Raw genomic sequence first — 25,100 nt, 5'->3', positions numbered from 1 at the left:
AAATACGTATTCCACATTCTCTTGTCTCATGCGGTAGTATGGAAAGAACGAGGCCTCCTCACCACAAAAGGAAATTCCATCACTAATTCAGCCTTAATAACTAAACTCCTAGAGACTTCACAACTCCCACACTGACTGGGCATAGTCCACTGCAAGTCACATCGAAAGGATGACTCCCCCATTGCAAGAGGTAACAGCAAAGCTGACAGAGTATCCTGGTCAGTTGCCCTATCGAAAGACACACCAGACAACAATCCATCTGCCCTTGTGGTTTTAGCCTTATCATAAGACACCCTTTGTTCCCAGGACAAAGAGTCTCTCTTCTGCTTCTTACACGATCTGTTCCATCCTAGCCCCCAATCCTTATCCATTTTTTACAATCCTTTTTTTCTCTCTCTCCTGAAGACAAAACCCTACTTGACCAAATCACCCGCAGGTGCACCATCTGCCAACGCACTAACTCTAATACCCCCCTCAAGGCCCGACCCTTCCCGGCTCATCAAGCAAGGCGTAATGTCCCTGCCACAGATTGGCAAATAGACTTCACTAACATGCCCCCCGTACGGCGTGCCAGATACCTACTCGTGTTAGTAGATACATTTTCAGGATGGGTCGAAGCTTTCCCCACCACTAACAAACGAGCATCCGCGGTTGCCTCTATCCTCCTCACCCAGATCTTTCCTACACTCGGGATGCCCACTTCCCTCCAATCAGATAACGGCCCTGAGTTCACTGCCCAAATTATCCAAAACCGCTCCAAGTCGCTCTCACTCCCCTGGCATTTACATTGTCCTTATCAACCACAGGCTTCAGGAAAAGTAGAAAGAACCAATAGGACTCTAAAGGACATCCTGACCAAACTATCTCTAGAATTACACCTTGACTGGGTTTGCTTACTTCCCTTAGCTCTACTCCGCATTCAATCTTTGGCCCTCCCAAAGAAACCTTCCTTCTTGTTGCCCTTTGAGATCATGTACGGCCGCCCGATTCTACCCCTGGGGCTCCCTTCCCACAAAGGACCAATTCCTCCCAATATGGCCCTTCTGCTACACTCTCTCCTTCACACTGAATCACTGAATTGTGGAAATATCAGGATTGGCTCCTTCCTGATCCATCCGCCTCCCAAAATCCTCCTGTCTTACAGCCCGGCCAACTAGTGTTTTATAAGCCGCCAGAGGATCGGCCCTCTCACCCCAAAATGGGAAGGTCCACACCCAGTTATTCTCTGCACCCCCTCGGCCGCCAAGCTCTCACTGCCTGATAACTCGGTCACCCCTTGGATTCATATCTCCAGGTTGAAACCAAACACCCAGGACCCACCTTCTCTGGACACCCAAGACCCATCAGTCACGATCCAGAGTCCTTCGGATACAGCCCAAGACGCTGTCTACTCTACCACACCTCATCCCTCTGATCCCTTGAAACTCCGCATCTCCTGTTCACACCCTTTGCCATCCATACCCAAATCATGATTTTTTTCCTTCTTTACTGCTCTCTCACTTTTTTTCCTCATTCCTATTGTCTTCCCCGCCACCCCAGCCTCCTTTGTATGGCGATTCAAAGTCAGACAGACTTAACACACAGCATCAAACAAAAGTTACTGCCCTCATTGCCACATTAGACTGCCCTCTGGAAGGCTGCTCCGAGCCTTTATACCTCCACTTTCCTCCCTCCACCAAAGTGTTCACTAGCAGCTACCTTTATTCTCCCTACCTCTGCTTCCTCTATGACCAAAAACAAGGCTATTGCAGGCGATGGCCAGACACCTACGGGAGATGTCCCTACTGGTCTTGTGCCATTCACTACATGGGTAACTCCCGGTACCCACAGTATTACTCCTCCAACCGTTTCATGAAATATCCCAACGGCTCATTCTCCTTATCAATCCCAGATCCCTGGGACTCTCGATGGGACGCCGGAGTCACAGCCTCAGTTTACTACAGGGGGTCCTCGAACCCCCACGGTACCCTTCATATCTCTCGAGAGTATGTTCCCTCTCATTCCCAGATCTCTCAAGTTGCATCCGATATCGGACATTCCGAAAAAGTCATTATCCAAACTCTTGACGGCGCCTCTTCATCTTCTCACCCCCGCCCCTCTTCCAATTCCTCCTACTCTTGGTTACAGCTCATTCAGGACACCACCACCTTTCTCAAACACACCCTTAACACCGCCAATAGTTTCTTGTGCATATCACTACAGCACCCACTGCTGGCCGCCGTGCCCCTTAACATTTCCAATTACTCCTTTCACGCAGGACAACCCTTCCGCCCCCTGGCAGACATACCCCTATGGGAACCAGAATACGCAAACAATCTCACCATCCACCACTGTGTAGGCCCAACCCCTCCCCCCTCCAGCGCACTTCACTGTCTCTCTATCCACACCCCTACCTCCGGCTCTAAGACTTTTACGCAGCCGGGACACTTCTTTTGGTGTAATGGCAGTCTTTTCAACTCACTGCCTCCCAACTCCAGCACACCCTGCATTCTCATCACCCTAATTCCACAGCTTACACTTTACAGCATGGCAGAATTCCTTGAGCTCCAACCTCCTTTGCCCTTGCGCACAAGAAGGGCTGCTTTCCTTCCCATTATGGTCAGTATTTCCCTAGCCACCTCAGCCATTGGGGCAGGATTTTCAGGGGGAGCCTTGGGTCACTATGGGCAATTAGAGATCTCAATGTCAAACTTGAGGGGGCCCTGACATCCACTGCCGATTCCCTGGTCTCTCTCCAGACATGTCACTTCGCTAGCTAAGGTCACCCTTCAAAACCGGTGGGCCTTAGATCTGCTTACAGCTGAAAAGGGCGGCACCTGCGTCTTCCTTCGAGAAGAGTGCTGCTATTACATCAACGAATCCGGCATTGTAGAAACTGACATTACCAAACTCACCGACCTTGCCTCCAGCCTCCACTCTGCTTCCAATTCCAACCCATTCTCTTCAATACTAACAAACCCCCTCCTTACCTGGCTCTGGCCCATTGCAGGCCCCATAATAATCATTCTTCTCGCCTGTCTCTTCTTGCCTTGTATAGTAAAGTTTATCAAATCCCAAGTCAGTAAAATGTCTAATCAAACTTTCAACCAGCTTTTACTCAGGAACTACCAGCTTTTAGCCACAGAAGATCCCTCACCCTCACGTAACCTCCTCACCACACGCTGAGATGGACCCCTCTCCCCGCTGGAAACAGTTCCTGGAAACACTGGCCACAGACACCTGGCTTCTGGCACCCGTATCCTCTTGGCACCACTGGAATCAACAAGTCCTCGACCTATGGTTACAGGGAACCTTCATTGATTTCCAAACTGAAGAAGTCCACATCTACTCGTCCTTACTGTGGGGAGTCCTATCAACCCTTTCCTCCCGATCCTCAAGCCCTCACTCCCTTCTCCACCCCCATTCAGCAGGAAGCAGAGAGAAAGCAACGTCCACAACCCCATAGAGGAGAAAGGGGGGAATGAAGGGCCCCCACCCGTAAGATGGCGAACTTCCTGCTTCTCTTCCGGGTCCTCGGTACCCACCGGTGCCACCTGAAGCCCAATCACCTCTCGCCCCCCTCCCATTCCCAGCACCTAGCCAATAGCCACCAGCCCCATAGAAGTAACACCTCAATCACCCCATGCCCCTTCCTATATAACCCAGCACCTTTCCCTAATAAAGTGGAATTCTCCGGTGAATTGCTGCTGTGTGTAGCTCCTTCCTTTCACTTTCCTCTTAAGACTGCTTTCGCTGCGTCCCACAGAAGTTGGGGCTTTGTGTTGTTGTTGCCATTTATTTCCATATATTGCTGGATCTCTATTTTGATTTGGTTGTTGATTTATTGATTATTTAGGAGCATGTTGTTAAGGCTCCATGTGTTTGTGGGCCTTTTCACTTTCTTTGTACAATTCATTTCTAGTTTTACACCTTCGTGGTCTGAAATGTTGGTTGGTAGAATTTCAATCTTTCTGAATTTACTGAGGCTCTTTTTGTGGCCCAGTATGTGGTCTATTCTGGAGAATGATCCATATGCACTTGAGAAGAATGTGTATCCAAAAACATCAAATTTTATTAAAAATTACATAACAACAAAGTGTTCGATATAGAGCGATAGCCTGGCCCTACTGAGACTCCACAAATGGTTAACTGTTACTGTTATCAATCATTGTAAATAAAAACCCAAGAAAAAATAAAACACTATCAGAAAATTCAGTTTCTCTAAGAATGTGGGAGAGCAGCAAGACAACTGTATCAGCAGCCTCCCAAATGGCCCTGAGGGCAGAGGGCCGCCACAGCGATCACACACGCCATGTGAACCTGATGCCACAGGAGTACTGAGGACCTTGCAGAAGTGCAAGTGAAAGCCGCTTGGGAATCTAAGACACCAAGTCCCCTTTTCTGTGGAAATACAGCTTCCCTATCTACAAATGTAGTTACCCATACAAATTAACACCAGCCATAAAATTATACAAACTAAACTTATTTAAATCTCTTGATTGTAAATAATGAACTTTTAATAAAGAGGCTTTAGACAAGGCACATATTTTGATCTTTCATCAAAATTCTAGGCTGATGATTCTATCTCAACACTGAAATTTTTCAATTACCCTAAATACAACCTTTATTATCCACAGAATTACAATATAGTAGACAAGCCTAATCATGCTGTGAATTAACAGACTTTCATAATAAGGCCAAACAACCCAGATCAGAAAAATCAGTTTGTTTCAAATGAAAAGTTTACGCAACTTGATCTGTCATATGGTCTAGGACATAGACCCACACTTTAAAGACCTATTAACTTAGGAAGAAATTAATCAACTACAAACAAAATAATATTAAATCACTGCGCCAACTTTCTGTTACGTAGAAAACACACTCTTCAGTTTGGTTCTATTAGCAGAAGTTCATTTGAACATCTTTCAAAATAACAACGCTAGGTATACTCCAGGAACTATATTCAGGTTGGTATATATAACCCAGTGTTGGGATTACAGCTACCCAAAGGCTGATACATATTCAAATGCCTCTGTCCCCAGTAAGACGCCAACTGTCCTCAAGGCAGTCATCATGGAGACCTACTCCAATGGTGTTCTCATTCTTGCTGAACATTTTAGTAGCCTGTGACACATTTTTGTCAAACTTGGCTAAAATTTGAATTCTCTGAGAAGGGATTAGATTTTGGGATGAGAGACTTGTCACGGAGAACTACATCCAGCAAACAGATCCAGCTAAATAAATTTACTTCATTTTTTTAAAAGGTTTTTTTAAATAAGGTTTTTTCTTGTTGTTATCATTAATCTACAGTTACATGCAGAACATTACTAGGCTCCCCCCTTCACCAAGTCCCCCCCACAATCCCCATTACAGTCCCTGTCCATCAGCGTAGTAAGATGCTGTAGACTCACTCCTTGACCCCTATGCCCCCCCACATTATACATGCTAATTGTAATGTCACCTTTCTTTTTCCCCCCCTTATCCCTCCCTTCCCACCCATCCTCCCCAGTCCCTTTCCCTTTGGTAACTGTTAGTCCATTCTTCGGTTCTGTGAGTCTGCTGCTGTTTTGTCCCTTCAGTTTTTCTCTTTGTTCTATACTCCAAGATGACTGAAATCATTTGATACTTGTCTTTTTCTGCCTGGCTTATTTCACTGAGCATAATACCCTCTAGCTCCATCCATGTTGTTGCAAATGGTAGGACTTGTTTTCTTCTTATGGCTGAATATTCCATTGTGTATATGTACCACATCTTCTTTATCCATTCATCTACTGATGGACACTTAGGTTGCTTCCATTTCTTGGTTATTGTAAATAGTGCTGCAATAAACATAGGGGTGCATCTGTCTTTTTCAAACTGGGCTGCTGTACTCTTAGGGTAAATTCCTAGGAGTGGAATTCCTGAGTCAAATGGTATTTCTATTTTTAGTTTTTGACTTTATATTTTTTATCTATACTTTCTGACTTAGTCTACTCCTATAATAGTAGCTACATCTGTGTATTCTATTCTATATAAGTGCTGTAATTGTTCACTTATCAATATTCCCTACTCAATTATGGACTCTTAGGGAGAATGGCCATACCTTGCTCATCTCTGTAGTCCCAGAACAGTCCTGTAATTTAGCACATCTACTTTAGTACCTGCTGGTATCTGAACTGTGGTTTGATGTGTTTTACTAGCTGCCCACGTGTTGGTGACTATTACAGTACCATACTGGACTACTGGCCATTCCTTGAGCTGTAAGATACTCAACAACCCACATCACAATTAGGGAAGGATCATACAGAAAGAATATTCAGTATGATCAACCTCAGTTTGTAGGGTTGTCCTTAAAATTGTATTTAAACACATTATGTGACGCATAGGGTTTTTCCTTTTGAAAATTCACAAAGCTATTTCTGCACCCACATTAATCTAGCTCCAGTACTTCATACACATCATAGAAAACTAAATTACAGGAACACCACATTCACAGGATACATAAAAATAAAGGAAAAACCTAAGACAATGTAAGTCACCAATAGTATAAAGTAAAATTTTGCCAAAAAGCTACTTTTTCATTACAACATGGCTAGAGAGTCCAGAGGGTCAAGACCATAAAATTTATACACTTTCCCAAGAAACAGGGCTGGACGGTAATGGCATTTTGAGAATGTTCCAGTGTAACAAAATAACACAGGTTAACATTTAAGTAGACATTAAGCCTCTCCAAAGTAGATGAATATTTACGAGATTAAGTTTCTGTTTTGTTAGACATTAAAGAAAGGTCTTAGCACTTAAAGGGAAATGTAGAAATACAGATGACCTAATCTAAAACTAGTTAACAGAATTACTGAGACTGATAGTCTTTATTATTTTAGGAAACATTTTACCTAATATTAAAAGCATGTGGCATATGTTTTCAGCTTTTTTTTCCCAATTCTAGAAATTGAGTATGAGTCCTTTTAGTATTTACCTTTCCTTCCCACCCTCTACCCAACCCCAAACTTGCTTTGGATGTCTTCTTTAATCTTTCAAGACGAGAGTGAATTCAAGTACGATGAGCTCTTGAATACGGAGCTAAAATGACAGCCTCATATGACTATCCTGACTCTTGAAAGTACTATTAGTCTCACAGAATACCAATCTAATTCTTAGAAGCAGCAAACACAGGAAGCTCAGTTTCAAGAAAAGTTAATAATAATTGATTCATCTTGAATACCCAGGAAGTACACAGCAAGGATTTGTGTTCTACGCAAATACTGACAACATATCCATCCAGTTAATACCTGCCACCCAGGGACAAGGAAAACAGAAAAAGCTCAAAGAGCAAATGCACAAGGACTACAAAGTATGGGAAGAAAACAACATACATTTAGGGAGGAGAAGGGGCTAGATGAAACTGACAGATCTGGTGAGCTATCCAGACGGAAGCAGCCTGAGGTGGTGCAAGAGAAGAGATCCCCACTGACCAGAGGTGAGTGGAATGCGAGTGGACAGAGGTGAGGGTAAAACAGGCCGGAGCTAGAGGTGATGGGAGCTGAATTACAAGAGATAACAACTCAAGACTGGAGGTGGCTGACCAGGAAGAAGGTATGCCCAGGGAGATGGAGAGTAAAGAGAACAGAAGGCATTTTCAATGGGAGCCTGACCCACAGAAAAGGCAGGAAGTATACAAAACACCAAGGCACGAAACAAGAAATTCTGGACAGATGAGGAAACACGTACAAGTGAGAGTAGGCGTAAGTAGGCAGGGTAGAGGGGGGAAAGGGTGAGGTAAAACAGGCCTACTGGGAAGGAAATGATGAAACGACAAATGGTTTCTGGAATTTCCCTTTATTAATTGTTAAATCTGTTCTTTTGCTTATATTTTTCTGTTGGGTAAAACTTGGTTCATTAAGAACAAAGGTTTCCTCAATTAATGGAGGACATATTACTGATGAAGTCAACTGACTTAGTCACAAAAAGAGCTGAAAATAATAAAATTTACTTCTCCCTGTTCATTATCTTAGCTCTAACCCACAAACTAATATTATGTGTACACACACACTGATGGCTACTTGCTTTATTTGCTAATTACAAGAGCTCTCTCTCTGTCAGAGGAAAGGACAGAGAAAGAAGGTAACATTTACATCAGTATTACCAACAAAGAAATGCGATAGAGTTTTAAAACAATAACAGTTAAAAGCTGTAAATTTTTTATAAATTGATACCACCCACATTATTTTGCTCTGCTAGGTAACTGAAAATGGTGCCTAGAGATCATCTTTCATTTCCATCTAGAAACAGTAGGGTAAAGCAAAACCCTGAGGAAAAATGTAAAAAAAGTAAAGAGCAACTCTGAAGAATGGAAATCATTCTATTCTTGATCCCAGAAACTAATCTAGGATAGAAGAGCAACCCTTCCAAAGGTTTATTTATAAAGATAGAGTTCTTATTTTAAACTGAAAAAAACAGATCATCCGCTCTTTGGTCTAAGAGATTGAACATATAGAAGCTGAAAGCACGTAAAGCTGCAATGTCTGTGAAGAGGCGGCAATGCTTCCTAAGCAGCCCATTGCCATCCTACCTTCAAGGGAGTGGTCAGTACAGTCCATTTCCAGAGGCCGACACCCCATTGTTCCTAGTTCTCCTGCTTTACCTACTATTTCTCTATCCACGCAGAATAAAACTGTGATTATAAGCAGATTTCCAGCTACCGCGGTAGAGGGAAGTAACTAAAGTATTATACACAACAGCAGACGGGTTAACAAAGATATTGTACGAAAAATGTAGAGATGTGCTAGAGTTTCGTCACTCTTATTTGCAGAGTTATCTTCTTTCAATGGCTCCAAATCTTAAATGGCATTGGGATTGCTTCTTGAAATTAGCCCTTTCTTCAGGTTTTCATCATCTGCAAATATCTTACAGTCTTGGCCATATGGACCCACTCATAGGCACCTGAAATATTACATTTACTTCTGGAAATGGTTGCTGCCCCACAGGCTGTAGGAGACTCCTTGTAGGAATAAACCTGTTCTTTGGTCCCTGGTGAGGACACGCTGAGGCTGGGATTCTCTCTCCTATTCAGAGACAACATGGAAGCCAAATTGTGCTGTTCCCAAGGTAAGATACCTTGAAGAAAAAAAAAAAAGAAATCAACCAGGTTGGAAAAACACAGCAGTACAAATTCTCACACAGTATTACATTTTAGTTAAGACTGAAAAATAATTAATTCAAATAAAAAGTTTTAATCTTTCCCCTTAGCTTGAAATATACTAACTACATTTTTCAACAAAATTTAAAAGGACATCCCAGAGTATACAATAAAAATACTGTAAATAATTGATACTTTCCTGAAATCAATAAAAAACCATCAGTCAAAACTGTAAAGAAATTCTAGTAACTAAAGTTTTGACCTTTACCATGGCCAAAATAGAAGATACGCTTTGAGAAAACACCTTCTCTTCATTCATATTTTAAACTTGGAAATGGTATGAACAAACATGGTTTGTATTCAGCTGTAAAATGAACTTCTAATTGATGACTTGGAAAATTTCTTCCAGCCATAAAATTCTGAAATTAGTATTATCTGGTGATAAATCTTGGTATTACTGAACCAGCTGTAGGCAAGTCATTTGATTTTGCCCCATTTTTCTTATCTGTAAACTATAGGGGAAGGGGAAGCTGGGGTCACTTTAGCACAGCTTAAAATAAAGAAGCCTTGAAAGCTCTGAATAAACACCTGTTACTTTTATAATAAACTTTCATCATTCGGATGTATCCTCCTACTTAAAGAACCACCACACTGGATCATGTTCAGGACCCAGCTCTACAGCCCTCAAATTCATTACGTGGGGCAGGAGAGATTTCATTAAATCCTTTCTTGATAGGCTTAAAATAAATGAATCAGTGTATCATTTTCTGTTTCCCTAATAATCACCCCTTCAGAGAAAAGCCTGAGGTTAAGGCATACATGCCAACTGGATAAACATTTCAATATAAATTATTTTAACTCAAATTTTCCAATCATTACCTCAGGTATTTAAATAGAATACAACTGAGGGATAATAGTCACAGTTCTATGCTCCTCCTAGGACAGACCATCTGAAAATATGTGCTGAAAGTAAAATGACAGCAGCATATGTGTGTCACTTCTTCACTGACTCACATTATGCAGCTGACCGCAGGACAGATAACACGACCCCACCCCAGCAGAAAGGAGTGGGACACAGAATACTCTACCTGCAGGTGCATGTCCTCCCTGGCTGCTCAGCAGGCTGGGGCCATGCTTCGTTCACGGACACCTCCTCTTCTGCTTCCTGGGCAGTGGGCATAGGATGCATGTACTCCCCTAACGCGAAGCCATTTAGATTCAGTGACTCGTGATGCCCAATGCCCCCCAACCCACAAATAATACCGACAGCTCCTGACAAAAGGGACACAAAATGGGGCTTTCAGAGAAAACCACTGTTCTTCACCTTGCTGGATTTTTTGTAGGCCCTCAGCCCTCACCTAATTCCACATGGCTTCAAAATGACTTCACTCCAGATCTGTCACCAAATCAACGGCACAATTTCACGTTCTTTCCACTGAGGAAATACGACTTGATTTGAAGAGGCCTCCCGGCCCCCATGGTGTTCTCTATTGCCCAAGACAGACGGAAAGAGTGGATCAAGATTCCACAAAAGAACAAAGCAAATGGATGGAAGCACACAAGAAACCGTAAGACTCACATTCTGGCAAATAACTACCACAAGTGTTTAAGAATGGAAACTAGTAAGATACTGTCATTCAATATTTTCTGTTTTGCATAATTTTGACACTAAATTAGTAACTTAAACAGTCACTGTCCTATGACCTGGTGAATCACTGTCCTAGAATATAATGCCTGTGGAGAGCTGTAATCCTCACTCAGCTTTAGGATCCCAAATTTAGTCTCTCTCCCTTCGCCTTTGGTCATTTCAAAATACAGTGTCCCCTTAACTATTTCATTATCAGCCTTTACTACTACTTGGAAAATTCATTGTTTCTGCAGCTCAGAGTCACTGCAATCATTTATGCTACTTTGAAATTTGAAAAAGAGCACCTTTTACAGCTGAGAAAGCATAAACTTTTAGATCCCTCTATTGTCTTTGATAAAGTAAACCTCCCCAGAGAAACCATATGTACTCAGGAACCAGATGGCCTGGGTTAGTATCTTATCATCCTACTGATTACTTGTCTTATGATCTTGGGCAAGTAACTTGATTGCCTTGCTGACTCAGTTTCCTCATCTGAAAAATGGGACTGTAATTGTACCTACTTCAAAGACTGTTGTGAGATCCAAATACATTAACATGTAAAGGCGCCTGGGACAATGTCTGGCACATTTTCAGCACTACATAAAAAAATGTTAGCCATTATTATTACTGTTTTATTTAGCTCCAAATTTTCCTACTTTTCACGTGTACATGAAATTTGCCTAACATACTACCTACTTGAGGACTGGGACCACATTTTGAGTATCTCTGATGCTTCTCCCATGGTATCTAAGATTCACTCAAATGGGTAAATATAAACCCACTGTCTATATATTAGTATGCCAGATGAACAAGGAAGTTCTCATAGTACTGTATTAATATATATTCTCTACCCTTGAGTAGCCTCTATTTTGGATGGGCAAACAAAACACATGGAACACTTACTTAACAACATAAAGCCACAGAAGATTAAACACTTAAGTATGTGGTATAAACAGCTAACATTCAAAGGTCTCCTCAAGGGCTGCAGACTGTGGAGAGCATGAGGCTGGAAGGGCCCTGTGCCTAAATGCAAATGGGATCTTCACTGGTGGAAAGAAGGGAGAAGAGGATGCCAATGTACTTTTGTTCATTCCAAATACTTACTGAGCACCTTCCATATGTCAGGCTCTGTTCTAGGCTCCAGGAAGACAGCAATAAGTGACACCAAACAGGTTGCTACACTCTGGGAGCTTAGAGAGCACTGCAGAGAGGGCCAGCCTCTGAAGGAAGGAATGAGAAGGGCTTTTCGTCCCATCCCAAGAAACAAAACATCACTTAAATGCCTCACAAACAAGAGCCACTGTTGGCCTTATGGTCACTCGGGCTTTCCAACAATGACAAATACACAGAAGTGGCTGTCATAGAAAATTCAGGAACTTTTCATGCACTGTACTCCAAATCTGTTCCACTGTTTATAAAGCACCTTAGAGGGATAGTCTCCATATTTCTGGATATGAATAACATATCCAAGATTTACAAACACATAGTCATTACTAGAATGGTTTTTGTAATAGAAGCTGTACAGGCCCTAAATTTTGCCCAAATGAAAGCCTGTTAATGCTTTGCTGTTGGCCCTTGTGCTTCCTCTCCCTCCACCCCTTTTCCCCCTTCTTAACTTCATCTACTAGTGGCTGCCCACAAGTGTCAAATATCTACTAGGAAAGTGCCTCAAGGTGCATGTGGTGGCAAGAATCCATTAGTCACAATGGGTGGAAGTATTAACTCCAAAAGAAAACACGTGCAACTTCTTCTCCTTACACTCTTCCAAGGATGACAACTCTTCACTTAGCCACTCCCCAAGAGAATGCCCTTAGGGAAAGGGACCCTCCTATAAATACTGAACCCCAAAGCACCCCCAATCTTTTCCTCCCCACCCATGGACCACTAGAATCAGAAGATAGGTTAAGTCCAATATGCTCTAATCACCATTAAGGCACATTTCCAAGCAGTTCCCTCAACATCTCCCATCCTTTCAACCACAATTACTTCTACTTCTACAAACTGGTGGATCTTACCATCCTTCTCATCATTGCTATGCCTACATAAATCATTAAATTGTATCTTCAGAGACACAGTCAAAATACACACCTTAAGGAAGTCAAAACTACTTAATTAAATTCCATCAAATATTAACTTTTTAATGCACAAAGTACTAGACTCGAAACAGGATATGCTTAAGACATTCAGAGGCAAACTGAAATATAAGGTAGATCCCCACAACACAGATGATCTAATAACAGGCTTAAATTCATATACGTGAGAATGTTAGACCATCAACAAAGTAATAGCCGACCCATTGTGGTCCACCCCTTTGGTTTGGTATTGAAAAGTTACTCTTCCTGTTTCATTTCATTGGAAATGTTGCTTACAAACTAAATATAGAAACAGGGGCCCTTCAGAAGGGGCCACTAAAGTGGGCCCAACATTTACGTTTCAGTGTCCAAGCATAGCCTGTTCATTGGGTGACAACGATACGTAATGGGAACTTGGATAGTAAGAGCACAGGGCTTTGGAAACGAGCGAATATCCAAATAAAGGGACTAACTGCAGTTCTATGCAATTTTGAAGCCATTTTCCAACATGAAGAACACATTAATTTACTCTATGAGTCATTTTATATTGCCAACACCCTTATTTTACAGAAGCGGAAACAGAAGTAATTAATGTAATTTCAGAGAAAACCACTGTTCTTCACCTTGCTGGATTTTTTGTAGGCCCTCAGCCCTCACCTAATTCCACACAGCTTCAAAATGACTTCCACATTTGGACCCTTTCAACTCAAACTCGTGTAATACAAGTATTTTTAAGCAACCCACGCTTACAAAAAAAAGTTACCCCAGATGATTAAATGAGATAAACCATGTAGACCTTTTGGCACAGTTCTGGCAAAAAAAAGTACTTAACATTACTTATTATTAATGTTCCTAACTGTCCAACTTCATAGAGTCAAACTAAATGGGTGAGCTACATGATTATGTCTATGTAATACACGAAAGCTAATATATGTTATTAATATATGTTATTGTACCAAGTAATGCTCTTCACCTAGACAAGAGTAACTTTAATGGTAACAGAATCATTCACAAAAGAACAGAAAACTTGCTAAGGGATTGAGTATTAAGTGTTAGTTCTTATCTACGCTTTTAGGTCTAGTATGAATTATCATTAGCTGTCAGCTGATCTTAGAGAACTAGCTCAAAATGAATAGTTAAGACCTCAAGCACATGGGCAAGTGGCCATTTATTTGCATAGACCTCTTAAATCTGATTACTTCAATACCGCTGCTGAAATCCTACATAAATTCATTACATACCATGGAGGAAAAAAACCTTTTTCAAGTCCCTACACACATAAAAATTGTAAATACCCAAAAGTCACTTTAAACTGACACTATTACAGCAACCTGAGCACATCCAATTTTTAAAACACTTCCAGTCTCGGACACGCATCATTTATTAGGATAGGGAAAACAACGGAAAGGCAGTTTGGAGAGCATGTGCTTTCTTAAGTAAATACTAAAGTAAATATTAAAAGTAACCCGATGTCCTCATGACGAAAAAGACCAGCTCCGTGGGACAAGGCGCACCCCCACCCCACGCCGAGAGTCAAGCCCGGGGCGCGCCGCGGTGGGGCGGGAGGAGGCGCGGCAACGAGCCGTCCCCGCGGCTCCCCGCCAGGCTTCAGCACACACCCGGGCCCCACGAGGGCCTCCGGGCGGGGACGGCGGGACCGCGGGCGCCTGAGAACGGTCGGCCCTCCCGCGGGGCGCAGGTCCCGGGCTCGCGGGGCGGCCCCGGCGGGGGCGGCGGGGCGCGCCGCGAGGGGGAAGGGCGCCCGGCGGCACTCACGCGCCCGGGGGCGGCACCGGGGCCGCCGCTGCACCTCTCCCGTTCACAACTGACAAGGGGTGGGGGAGGGCAAGACCTGACTCTTTGTGCCTCCGGAAACCGGCGGCCGGCAGGAAATGACGAACGCGGAGATCGTCCGGGTCCGTCGGTCACCGGCTTCCGCGCGTCCGACCTCGAGCAGAGCGCCCGGCCGCGTGCCGCCTCCGGCGCGAGCAGCGTGAGTGGCACCGCCCGCGCCCCGCCCCGCCCCGCCCCACCGCGCGCCCGGGAGGGAGGGGGAAGGGTCCCCGCGCGCGCCCTCCGGGCCCGGGCCGTGGGAGCTCGAGGGGTGGCGGGGCTCCCCGCGGGGTTCCGGGCTGCAAGGTTTTAGGACTGAATCACGCGCGGCCTGCGAGCAGAGGCAGGCAGCGTCCAGGCAGCTCTGCGGGATCCTGCCCGTGGCCATTTACTGGGAGATTATATTTTGTACCCGCTTGACTGGATTTCTTATGGGAGGAGAGGGTATCGCAAAATTGGGGTCCCGGCTGGAAGAGTTAGGGTTTGGGAGTCAGATTTGTGTGACAGCATCCCCCCTCCACTCCGTATCCTGGATGACTCTGGGCAAGTTACATAACCGTCACCACCATCCCTGTTCCTTCTGTAAAATGGAGCATTAGTGCCTCTCAGCAGGTTGGTTGTATAAATTACGTGAGTATGTGGACCGCGCGGCACCTAAGTCCTCAAATGTCAAATGCCTTCTTCCTGGCAACCGGTTGAAGGCCTGTTAGCTAGTACCTTTCTTCTGGGACCCACACTTTCATTGTTTCCAGGGAACCGAGAAAAAGAAAATCCTCTTTATGCAGTGGGTTGTGTTGTAAGAACTCTCAGAACTGTGTCTCCTCTGAATTTGTATGGAAAAAAAACAAAGTTCTAAGTGAGCCAAAAATGGTAGCATTCCAGGCATGATCACAAGTGATACACAATTTTAGAACCACCGAGACATGGCATCAGGAACCCAAAATAAGGGAACTAATCTTAAAATTTATGGTATAGTCACTTGATCCCTGGAACAGTCATCCTAGTTCTCAACCTAAAAATTTATCAAACTAAAACCAACCCCTAGTTGTCATATTTTAGCAACTTTATATCTCGGTGTAATTGTTTCTGTGGGACTTAATTTAGCTCATCCTGGCACCTCCTTACTGAAATCGTTCAAGCATTACTGTACAGGAAAAATAACTGAAAAAAGTTCAGTTCTCTTGAAAGAGCTATGAATGGCAGTCCCAGCACATGGCTACTAACTACATAGGTAGCTGAATTACAGAGATACTAATTTGCTAGGAACCAACCATTGAAATGCCCATGTAATTTTGCTTTAGACTCTAGAGGAAGGCTGTGGTGGGTGTGCACTAACCACTCAGCAGGTATATATGTATACACTTGGTTAGACTGTGGCATGCTGGGAGGGGATGGTCATAGTTCAGGACACATGTGGGCCATGGGTCTGTCCTATGACTCTGGACAAGGCCATTCCTTATTCCTGGCTGTCTGACAAAGACGTGCCATTGGTCATGAAAGAGGACTGGGCAGGAAAGGCCTCCCCTCAGGGTAAATCTTTTACAACTATGCTACTAAAAATAATTCAAGTGCATGTCCCTGGAACCAGGGAACAGTAGTGTCATTGCATACCAATGATGTTGTGTAATATACGTTGTATAATTCACATTAAAATTTTACCTTTCTAGGTCAGTAGTAATTCAAAATCCCTCTCTAAATATAATTAAAGACTAGAATATTTGTAGCAGGAGGAAGACAAGCTCTGTAGGAATGCCGCACAAGAGTGGCATGTGAACAGAATTTCATGTGACAAATTGGAGCAAGAAACTGACCAGGCTCAGATCCATTCAAGCATTAGAAAAGAGGTAGGTAACACTTTTGTAGTTTGTCAGATAAAGGGCACCTGCAAAATATTCTAGTGGCCATTACTGTAGTTTCCATGTTTCTCCCCCAGTTTATTAATAACTCCCAGTCCTGAAACATACCACCTTCTAGGCATAATTGTCCTGGGTTTTCTGCAGTATCTCAAATCTGACATCTGAAGTCATCTGTTTTTGCCCAAAATACAGTAGTTGTTGTTAGTTTACATTTTGGCACTAAAACAATTCTACATTCCATAAATCATAAAGACAGTTATAGTCTCTGGTCTCCCAGAAGTTTCCATTCATAAAGTAGGCTGATTATCTACTATAAATCCTAATGTTACTTTCAGAGAAAGTCTGGAGTTCAGTTTTAAAGAATTAGAACTGTGATGTGCCAAATCCCCTCCCAAGCCTGTGCCTCCTATTCTCTTAAAAACAAAAATCCATATTCAGTCCTTAATATCTAGGAATTGGGTATAGTTGAATATTTAACTAATGCTTAGATCTGCATCTTTAAATTTTTATAGTTTAGAGTAAGTTCTGTTTTTATTACTCCATGGCTAATTTTTACAAGATCAGTCTTTATATTCATCAGGTACTAATAGATGTTTTAGAGAAATTAAGCTTGCCCTCAACTTCTAGAGTTTGAGTTAAAGGGCCACCATGCTACTCACTTTGTTGTAAATGAATACAGTATGTCCCCAGATGCCTGACAGAAACCTGAGATGTCAGAACGGGAAAAACCCCACCTGGCCTAAGAGCAGACCTCTGGAGATATTTCATCCATTTTATGCTGAGGCAAGCCGTAAGAAAGAAAACAAACTCTGCCCTTAATAATACACATTTATTAATTTCCTGAGCCGAGTCTACATTAAAGAACATTTTGTAGGCTTCCACGGCAGATTGTGAGACATTTCCATGGGAGAATTTCTGCGATGCCTCTCTTGTAGGATAGCTAGAAAAAATTGCAAGGCAATTTCTTGCACATTCCAGAAAACTCTTTTTCTTGGTATTAGAAAATGACTTTTTCTTAGAAACTTACAGTACAGTTACCACACCTATCATTTGTTTGGTTTTTCTCCTTTGTATAAAATGTCTAATGTAATACTTAGGAATTTCTTTCACATATTAGGTCATTTTACTTAAGACTTACCTTTTATATCCAACACAAGGGAGGAATTTTCTCTTTTAAGAAAAGTTCAATTTAATTTCTCAAACATAAAAAAAAAGATGGCTCTTTTACTTGCTATTTGATCCACTTGCTATTAGCCCTCTTATTTTCTGTGGGAATATCCAAAGAATGCATTTCCTTCAGTAGAAGTCACAACTGTGTAAATAGCAAGAAGTAACTTTTTATCCCACAGCTTCTTTCAACCACATTTGGCCAGGAGGCCAAAACTGGATAAAGCCCCCAACATTTTCCAGTTGCATCAGAGCGTATGTGGAAGAGCTTGGTCACCGCCATCACCTCTAACTCGGGCTGCTGTCACCAGGACAACACTCTCCTGTTAGCGCCACCTCCACTTCAGACCTGGATTTCAATGTATTTGGGTATTGTGCTGACTAAAGTCAGTCAAAGACCATATGACTTCACTCCTATGTGGGATCAAAAAACAAAACAGACGAACAAACAAAATAGAAATAGACTCATAGACACAGAGAACACCCCGGTAGTTGCCACAGGGCGTGTGGGTGGGGGGAAGGTGGAAAAATTACTGAGGACTTTTGATATCTTGATCTGGCAGATGGTTACATGATTGTATACATATGTCAAAATTCGTCAAGCTGTACGCTGAGATTGGTGCATTTTATTTTATGTACCTCAGTATAAGAAAATTTAAAATAAAGTACTGGGTTGCTTTCTTCTTGGTGATTGTTATGGTTTGGAAACAGCAATAACATTTCAACAGCATATCCTTTTAGTAATATGATACTTTAAATCCCAAGTTTTGACCTTTATGCAGGAGATGTAACATTTCAAAGTAAAAGATATGGGGGATGTGTTCCATGCCCTTGTCTAGACCAGGGCTTGGCATGCTTTTTCTTAAATGTATTCCAGATTGTAAATATTTCAGGCTGTAAAAACCAAGGGTACCGTATAGCTACTTGTCACCATCTAAAAGGTATCTGTGTGAAAAGTAGAGCCATTCTTGTCCCCTGGGCAGCCACAGTGCTGTGCTGGAGGTGGCCAACAGGCCATCTGCTCGCCAGCCTTTCTCCCGACGGTCATAACCATCACTGACTCCAAAAAACCCTGCCGTCTCTTCCCTCTTAGGGCCCCATGCCTGGAGGTTACGGGGTGATGGGTGACGATGGCTCGATGGATTACAGCATTCACGAGGCCTGGAATGAAGCCACCAATGTCTACTTGGTAGTGATCCTTGTGAGCTTTGGCCTCTTCATGTATGCCAAGAGGTATATTCTGTGTTATCTCAGGGTAGATAAAGAAACTGGGTATTTAAAAGTTTTGCAGGTGTGTGTGTGTGTTTTACCTGAATTAAATGCACAAAAATAATTTCATCAGCATTTTTGCCTCTGCTCTGAAAGCGCTGCCTACTCAGGTCTGTCCTTGAGCACTGGACACCAGGTTTGGCCTTGAAAAACCCTCTTGCTTTAGGAGATGTAGATGTAAATGCAGCTCTGGGCCCCGGGGTCGGCTACCCCATCTGCTGTTGCTGATACAGCTCGGTTTTATTGTCTTTCTTGGGCTCGCCGTTACCCTCTGAGGGGCACATTTTTTTGACCCATGTCCCTGAAATACAAAAACACTTACTCTTCTGGGGTTCAGCAGTTCTCCCTTCCCGCACTTAAGCTCCCCCTCCTGATTCTTGTGCATGGCCATATCGTAGCACTTACTGAATAATATTGGTATAATCTGATTACTTCTCTCTCATTCCACAAAAACTTCTGTCTCTTGAGAACCAGGACCTTTAACCTTTGTCTCTGTGTGCCACATAAGGTAGAACTGACATAAATATTTCCTGCTTTAATTCCAGGTGTTGGAGTGTAATTTAACTGTTCTTTTCCACACTCCCTGGCTTCTTTCCTTTAAGTAAAGTCGAAAAAAAGAGGGAGATGCTTGGAAGAGGAAAAGCAGTTTCAGCTGGACCGAGTTGCTTCTGCTTATAGCATTGTGCTTCATACTGCCCGCTACCAAGGTCAGAGAGGCACTAGATAGTTTAAAACAATTAGTAATCCAGAAGTGATTGACATTTGGCCTGGGGAGTAGTTCAGAGCCCACACTTGCTCTCAGACACTCGGGCGGGCCCTTCCCAGCCACATGTCCCCCAGAGCAGCTGGCTGTTGGCCACCTGGACCCCTGGGGATGGTCAAGACTCCCCACTTCCTTACCGGGTCACTTGCAGGTAGCAGCTTTCCACTAAAAATAGCTGCTGCCTCCTACCCACCCCACTATTTTAAAAGTAGACACACTGTTAACTGTGAGTAGAGGGCCCTTCTCAGGGCATCCTATTGTATTTAAGAAATATGTTTATTCGTTATTTTCCAAAATTAAGGTCTGCTCACATTCTGTTTATTCTATAACCCAATAATTTATCTTTATTGGGATAACATGAGAAGGAGGGAAAAAATCAGATATTTTCTTGGTTGTGCGTTTTTCCGTGCAATATTCTACTTCTTGGAGTGGTGCTGGGTGGAAGCCCAATGGAGGCAAGTCACTTTGTTAAGTGAATGTGTTGACCTACTTTCTTTTCTTTTTTATAACCCTGTGGCTGTACATGTACAGCCTTGTATTTTTTAGTAAAAGAAAGAATACTTGAGCCAAGGAAGCATTTCAGAGACAAAAATAGAAGATGGACTCATTGTCATTGCAGACGTTCAAATGGAGCCTCTGATAACTGTCACCAGGAAACTGCTGGGCTCCTCCAGATACTAATACAAATCTCTCTTCTGCACTGGTGTTTTAGGAATAAAAGGAAAATTATGAGGATATTCAGCGTGCCGCCTACAGCAGAAACTTTGGCAGAGCCCAACTTTTATGACACAATAAGCAAAATTCGTTTAAGACAGCAACTGGAAATGTATTCCATTTGTAAGTGTATTCCATGTGACCTCTACACAGAGGTATATTTAAAATGGATTTTTTTCAGTGTCCTTCAATAAGTAATTAAACAATATAGGTTTTTTGGAGAAGGTTATCAGAAACAGTTGGTAATGAAAACTCAGTGCCTTTTTTAGATGCTGAACATAGTATCAGGGAGGCATATCTGCCATGAAGTGCTTCAGGACTCTGAGAACAGTCCTAGCCATGGTGTCCCTATGATTTGCAAATGTTAGCTATTTTGGTCATTAGTTAAGACTACTATGTCTTCCTACTCTAATTTTCCCTCCTTTGGACTCCCCCCCATGTGGAGAGGCATTCAGATGGCCCAGCATTTGGGGAGTCTGGCGGAGGAGAAGTTGAGTTGGAGCTTTTATTTAGTTTGGGTTTGAATTTTGTACTTATGGAATTTGCATTTACTTCTACTATAATTTGAATTACTGCAAGCCAAAGCAGTATAGGCATGGTTTGCAGGAATATGGCATGTGACATCAATGTGCAAGGCCAGCGGTCAGGTCTCAATATGCCCTATACTGGGCACCATGAGTATGTAGGAAGCAGAAAAGAAACAGTTTAAAATGCACAGAGCCAGAAGGAATTGTACATCAAAGCCACCGCCTTTTCTGCCGTCATTTAAAAGAATAAGGCGTGGTTTCCATGGTGTATCATTAAGTAAGAAAAGCAAGAGGCAATTGTATACATACTAGGATGCCTCTCTTTTAAAATCAGATGGCCAAAACATCCCTTGTATTACCTGTGTGTAATATAGGTGTTCCATATAATTACACAAGCATGGAGAAGGCTTGGAATGATACACATCACATTATGGGCATTCATTATTTCCATGGGGACAGTGTGGGATTTTAAGGAAAAAAGACATTTTTTTAAGGAAACATGGCTACAATAAAAATAAAAATGTGTGTGTGTGCATATAAATGAGAAAGAATGATCCGCAAGATGGTCCTAGTATATGTCTCAGGTGAGTGGAATTTCAGGTGAAAAGTAGACTATATATATATACTTTACACAACTAGAATCTCTAAGAAATTCTTCAGCATAAGTTTCTTTCTGAGAACTGGTGATAGCCGTTCTTCTGGGGAAAGGAAGGATTGATCAGGTAGGAGGAACATAAACCCTTTTCCCATTTCCTCTTCTGTTCCTTCTGCATTTTGTACCATATGCATGTGGTACCAGTTCAAAATAAATAAAACTTAATTCAACATAGCAGCATTATTCACAACAGCCAAAAGGTGGGAACAAACAGGTGTCCTTGATGATACACAAAATGTGGTATATAAATACAACGGGATGTTATTCAGTTTTTAATAGGAAGGAAATTCTGACTCATCTTACAACACACATGAACCTGAAGACATTGTGATTCATAGTTGCTCTTATTATGAAGTGAGATCAGCCAGTCACAAAGGGCACGTATTGTCTGATTTCACTTACCTGAGGCAGGTTCAGAGAGGTAGAAAGCAGAACGGTGGTTGCCAGGGGCCAGGGGAGCAGAGACTGGGGAGCTAATATCTAACAGGAGAGAGTCCAGTTTGGGATGGTCAACAGAGTCTGTGGAGATGGATGGTGGGGATGGCTGCACGGGAGTGTCAGTGTGCTTACTGCCACCGAACCTACCCCTACAGGTAGTTAAAATGGCAAATTTCATGTATGTTTTACCACAATAAAAAAATCCTGAAAAAAAAAACCTATTTCCTCAAAAAAAAAGTACAGAGCCAGAAGACCTGTATGGAAAATTACAAGAATTAAGTTAACACTGATGCCTAGTCAAAACAGAAGCTACTTCCTATCAGTAACATAGTCAATGTATTCAGTAATATATTCAATAGCAATATACAGTTTTAAACCAAGTGTATAATTTTTTATCTTCCTTGATGGGAATGCCATAAAATAAAAGCTCCCAGAATTCCTGAGTTTGTAAGATGTGTTCGTTTCCTATTGCCATTATAACAAATTGCCACAAATTTGAAGGCTTGAAACAACACAGATGTATTATCTTACACTTTTGTAGGTTAAAAGTCCTCCAGCAGTCTCACTGGGCTGAAGTCAGGGTGTTAGCAAGGTCCCCTTTCCTCCTCGAGGCTCTGGAGGACACTGTGCTCTGTCTTTTCTGGCTTCTGGAGGCTGCCCGCATGCCTTGGCTCATGGCCACGTTCCTCCATCTTCAAAGCCAGCAACATGGCATCTTTCCAATCATTCTTCCATTTTTGTATCTCCCACTCTCTCCAAACTGAGTCGGGAAGGTTCTCTGATTTCAGGGCCCAAGAGCTCAGGTTGGGCTGGATAATGCAGGGTAATCTCCCAGGGTCTGTACTTCAACCACATTTGAAGTGATACACTGACAGATTATGGGGGGTTAGGATGCACGCATCCTTGGAAGCCATTTTTCTTACAAACAGTGAGTGTAGTGCAGATTTGCACATTTGATGAATCCCATCACACTGGATCACTGTGTTCATGACATGTCCAGTCCTGACAAAATCAGGTGGTTCAAAAGGGAATAGCAAACAGAATTCCTTTTCTTAAAGAGGACTCCCAAAAGTAGTATAAGCTTTAAGCCACAGAAATCTGGACCCACCCTGAGTAGCCTAAACAAATAGTTACCTCTCTCGGCTAGTAAAAATTTGATGACAAGATTGCAAGTTTTAAAGCTGACCAGTGAATGACATTCACAAAGATTTTGGCCCTGGACTTCCTCTTGTTTCAATTTAAGACCATTCTTCTTCAATAAACATTTATCGGAAGTACAAATAGAGAATTGCGTATCTTTTTTATTCTGGTTTACATTGATGACCATTTCAATAAGTCTTATAAGTTAAACATAATCAAATTCCTTATGATGTAGACAAAGCATTATCATTTATCTGAAGGTGAAAATGTGAAATAAGAAATTTAAAAATGTTAATTTTACTAGCTTAATTAACATTTGCCCTTTATTTTAAAGTTCTGAATAATCCTAATATATAAAAAATTACAATAAACATGAAAATGGATATTAGCTGTGTTGAGAAATGAGAGGATTACAAAGTATAGTTTCCTCTAATGAAAAAAATTACTTAATTCTAAGCTAATTCTTTGCTGATAATCATGACTGGACTGTAATTTAATGATGTTAGCTAATAATGATTTTGTTCTTTCATTAATTTTGTTTTGTTTGTCTTTTAATAGCAAGAAAGTATGACTGTCAGCAGCCACAAAGCCAAACTGACAGTGTACAGCTCTCACTGGAATGAAATCTGGAAACCATCCACATAAGAATTGTTAAACAGAGTGGCAGCAACTCCTGATTCTACCACATCAGGAATAGCATTTTCTTACAACTTCAGTCTCCATAAAATCACTTTTCCTGTGACTTTCTCTCAAGATTTTTGTTGTGTTTTGATGTGCTTCTTTCAAGTGCATGTCCACGTCATTTGTTACACGGAAGGAAGGTTGTTCAAAAGGCCTGACCTCGGGCCTGTATGTACCTAGAAGACAGAATATAACCAGAAAGGGTGGCTTTACTTTGGGAAGACCTTTAATTTCTTCAGGGTACAGTCAGTCAGGAATAAAAACCCATCTTTTTTCCTATTTGAGAAAAAAACTGTACCAAATGTCTATTTGAACATTTCTGCAATATTAAAAAATAAAAATCCAGTAATTGGCATATGTCCTGTTTGGTTGTATTCTGAGAGACACATAATGTGGGTAACAGCCTAGTGCGCACTGTACTGCTGCTGCGGTCGCTCTTTGGCTGAATTAACCATGTTCGCGTCTTCCGATGGGTCCGGCCAGCCTGCTGTCTCTTCTGCATCGTGAAGCACACCCATCTGCTGGTTTGTTTGCCTTTTTTTTTTTTTAATCCCACGGTTTAATTCCACCAGAAGAGTCATCTTTATGCCATATGGGGGCCATGCAGCTGAATTCACAGGCACCTCTCTCGGTGTTAGCAGCTTGCTTTTTGGTCAATGATGCCAAGATTTAATGTATCCATATGGTTACTTACGCTTTTTTAGCATAATAATTTTCCCTGAAGACTCCAATCTTGCATCATTTTGTACTGTACATTGAAATGTTTTTACCTAATTTTCGTATTTATTTCAATAAAAATTGGTTAGAAGTAGTGACAGAGAAGCTTAGCTGTCCATGTAACTGTCCAACAATTAGTCTTTGAATCAAAGCTGTTTTAATTTTGAGTTAGAGTTAACATTTCAAGCATCATTTCCTTTTCCTTTTATAATTGTGAAGTAAAGAATATAGGTCTTAAGCGAAAAGGTTTAGGCTAAATAAAATCAGGGAAATTGCTTTTACATAGCATTCAAAAATGTACATATTGTACAAGGTGAATTGTTGACCAAATGGAATAATTCTTCCCTAACTCACAAATGAGTGTGAACGCACTGCCTATACATAGGATGAAAAACTGAAGGATTGTAAAAGTTACAATTATGGGGTGGGGGTGGCAGCATGCAAGGGAACAACCTTCTTAAACTTGCCTTTGCCCTTAGGAGAACCACTCACTGTGTGTTTCCATGAGCAGAGAATGTAATCAGGGCAGGAGTGATTTACTTGTCAC

General features: G+C 42.1%; 1 protein-coding gene and 1 long non-coding RNA gene across 3 annotated transcripts; one reads left to right on the top strand and one right to left on the bottom strand.

Moving 5' to 3' along the window:
* Positions 1–7,778: 7,778 nt before the first annotated feature.
* On the bottom strand, positions 7,779–14,735 carry LOC140845151 (uncharacterized). The gene is made up of 4 exons (XR_012123870.1): positions 14,646–14,735; positions 11,826–11,941; positions 10,183–10,581; positions 7,779–9,072 (listed from the first exon to the last, which is right to left on the bottom strand). It is a non-coding gene; the product is annotated as an uncharacterized lncRNA (long non-coding RNA).
* Positions 14,664–24,191, top strand: LOC140845150 (small integral membrane protein 19). Of its 2 annotated transcripts, XM_073218887.1 has the most exons (5): positions 14,675–14,786; positions 16,351–16,470; positions 18,743–18,882; positions 20,394–20,518; positions 23,714–24,191. In XM_073218887.1, exons 3-5 carry the CDS (start codon positions 18,749–18,751, stop codon positions 23,776–23,778), a joined length of 324 nt encoding a protein of 107 aa, XP_073074988.1. In that variant the 5' UTR covers positions 14,675–14,786; positions 16,351–16,470; positions 18,743–18,748; the 3' UTR covers positions 23,779–24,191. The 2 variants fall into 2 exon arrangements, with proteins under 2 accessions (XP_073074987.1, XP_073074988.1); XM_073218886.1 differs by lacking the exon at positions 16,351–16,470 and having other exon boundaries at positions 14,664–14,786.
* The last annotated feature ends 909 nt before the right edge of the window (positions 24,192–25,100 follow it).

This window comes from Manis javanica, chromosome 12 (genome assembly GCF_040802235.1).
Source record: "Manis javanica isolate MJ-LG chromosome 12, MJ_LKY, whole genome shotgun sequence".
Classification (NCBI taxonomy): domain Eukaryota; kingdom Metazoa; phylum Chordata; class Mammalia; order Pholidota; family Manidae; genus Manis; species Manis javanica.
Note: the sequence above shows the minus strand (reverse complement) of the source record. Positions and strands in the feature narration are given on the sequence as shown.

Bases quoted from the DNA above. Each gene is read 5' to 3' on its own strand.
- LOC140845150 (XM_073218886.1), top strand. From the start codon at position 18,749: ATGCCTGGAGGTTACGGGGTGATGGGTGACGATGGCTCGATGGATTAC. The intron at 18,883-20,393 runs GTATATTCTGTG...CTGGTGTTTTAG, and splicing joins CTCTTCATGTATGCCAAGAG to GAATAAAAGGAAAATTATGA. The intron at 20,519-23,713 runs GTAAGTGTATTC...GTCTTTTAATAG, and splicing joins ACTGGAAATGTATTCCATTT to CAAGAAAGTATGACTGTCAG.